Raw genomic sequence first — 1,606 nt, forward strand, 5'->3', positions numbered from 1 at the left:
ATGTTTTTCAGATTATACTCCAGAGAAAATGAACTCAGGAGAGTTGTTAGAATATTTCTCACATTCTAGCATCTTATGTGTTGATAGCGTAATCTGGATTTAAGAGCTGAATATGTTAACAAGCTTTCAATTTCCAAATTATTAAAGGGCAGTGACATGTTTCCACTGCATGCTTTGATGTGCTGAATTGGAACAATTTGGGTCTAACCTAAAAGAGCTTTTTGGCCACCACTTTTAAAGCTTCTTTCACCTCCTTGTTTCTCAGGCTGTAGATCAGGGGGTTCAACATGGGAATGACAATGCCATAAAATACAGAGGCCACTTTCATATTCTCCTGGGCATTCTCAGAATGTGGCTGTAAGTACATGTAAGCAAGGGTGCCATAGAAAATGGTGACCGCTGTCAGGTGGGAGGCACAGGTGGAGAAGGTCTTCTTCCTCCCTGCTGTAGAAGACATCTTCAGGATGGTGGTCAGGATGTAAATGTAGGACAAGGTGACGACCAACACAGTGAATGTCAAGTTAAATCCCACAAACACAGTAAGTACCAGGATGTTGATGTCAATGTTGGAGCATGATAGCATGAGAATTGGGGGAACATCACAGAAAAAGTGATTGATGCTGTTGGACCGACAGAAGGACAGTGAAAATGTAAAACCTGTTTGTACAGAGGCATTTATTGATCCCATGAGGTATGAACCAGCTACCATCTGGATGCAGACTGTCTGAGACATGATGATGGAATAGTGAAGAGGCTTACAGATGGCTACGTAACGGTCAACTGCCATTGCTGCCAGGAGGTAGCAGTCACTGGTAGCAAAGTTTGCATAGACCAATAATTGCATTAAGCATCCGCTAAACGATATGGACTTGTTTTCTGTGATGAAGTTTTGCAGCATCTTGGGAGTGATAGCTGTCGTGTAGCAGATGTCAACAAAGGCCAGATGTTGTAGGAAAAAGTACATGGGTGTTTGGAGTCTGGCATCTGTCCTGATGAGTAGGATCATTCCAGTATTCCCCACCATGGATGTCACGTAGATCAAGAGAAACATAATGAAGAGGATGCTCTGAAACTCACGTTGGTCACCAAATCCCAGAAGGTAGAATTCAGTCACTTCAGTGTCATTTCCTTTTGTCATGGCTACCCAGTGTCTGGATAGAAGCAAGATAAGGACCAAGAGAAGAAGGGAAATCTTTGTGACTTTTTCAAATGAAAGATCCTTACATTTCATGTTGCTTTTTTAAAAAATTTTGATATTCATGACAAAATCAGAATCTGATTTATTGTCCTCCTAATAATTTTTCTCTATTTTTGATAAGAAGCCATTACAAGCCAGTGTATTCAAGCTGTAGATAAATTTTACAGTGGGGAAAACATCAGAGAAGAAAACTGACTTTTAACCTGTGATTATGAAAAATGTATATTAAAGTACTTTTTCATTATTTTAAACGAGTATCTATATTTGCCCGAAGCAATAAGATTTTCCCCATTTTTTTTTTTTTTTTTAGCAGCCTACAATTTTTTTTGTAGGCATTTAGCATTCTCTTCATTTAATCCTGGTTCAAGTTTTGGTCATTAGAACTCATTGGAATAAAGAATTTTCTGA

General features: G+C 39.0%; 1 protein-coding gene across 1 annotated transcript; it reads right to left on the minus strand.

Moving 5' to 3' along the window:
• Positions 1 to 208: 208 nt before the first annotated feature.
• Positions 209 to 1,138, minus strand: LOC124093332 (olfactory receptor 5AK2-like). The gene has a single exon (XM_046445764.1). It carries the CDS (start codon positions 1,136 to 1,138, stop codon positions 209 to 211), a length of 930 nt encoding a protein of 309 aa, XP_046301720.1.
• Between the last annotated feature and the right edge of the window lie 468 nt (positions 1,139 to 1,606).

Source organism: Marmota monax, unplaced genomic scaffold (genome assembly GCF_021218885.2).
Source record: "Marmota monax isolate L192 unplaced genomic scaffold, Marmota_monax_Labrador192_F-V1.1 WCK01_AAM20220418_F8-fsc00038, whole genome shotgun sequence".
Classification (NCBI taxonomy): Eukaryota; Metazoa; Chordata; class Mammalia; order Rodentia; family Sciuridae; genus Marmota; species Marmota monax.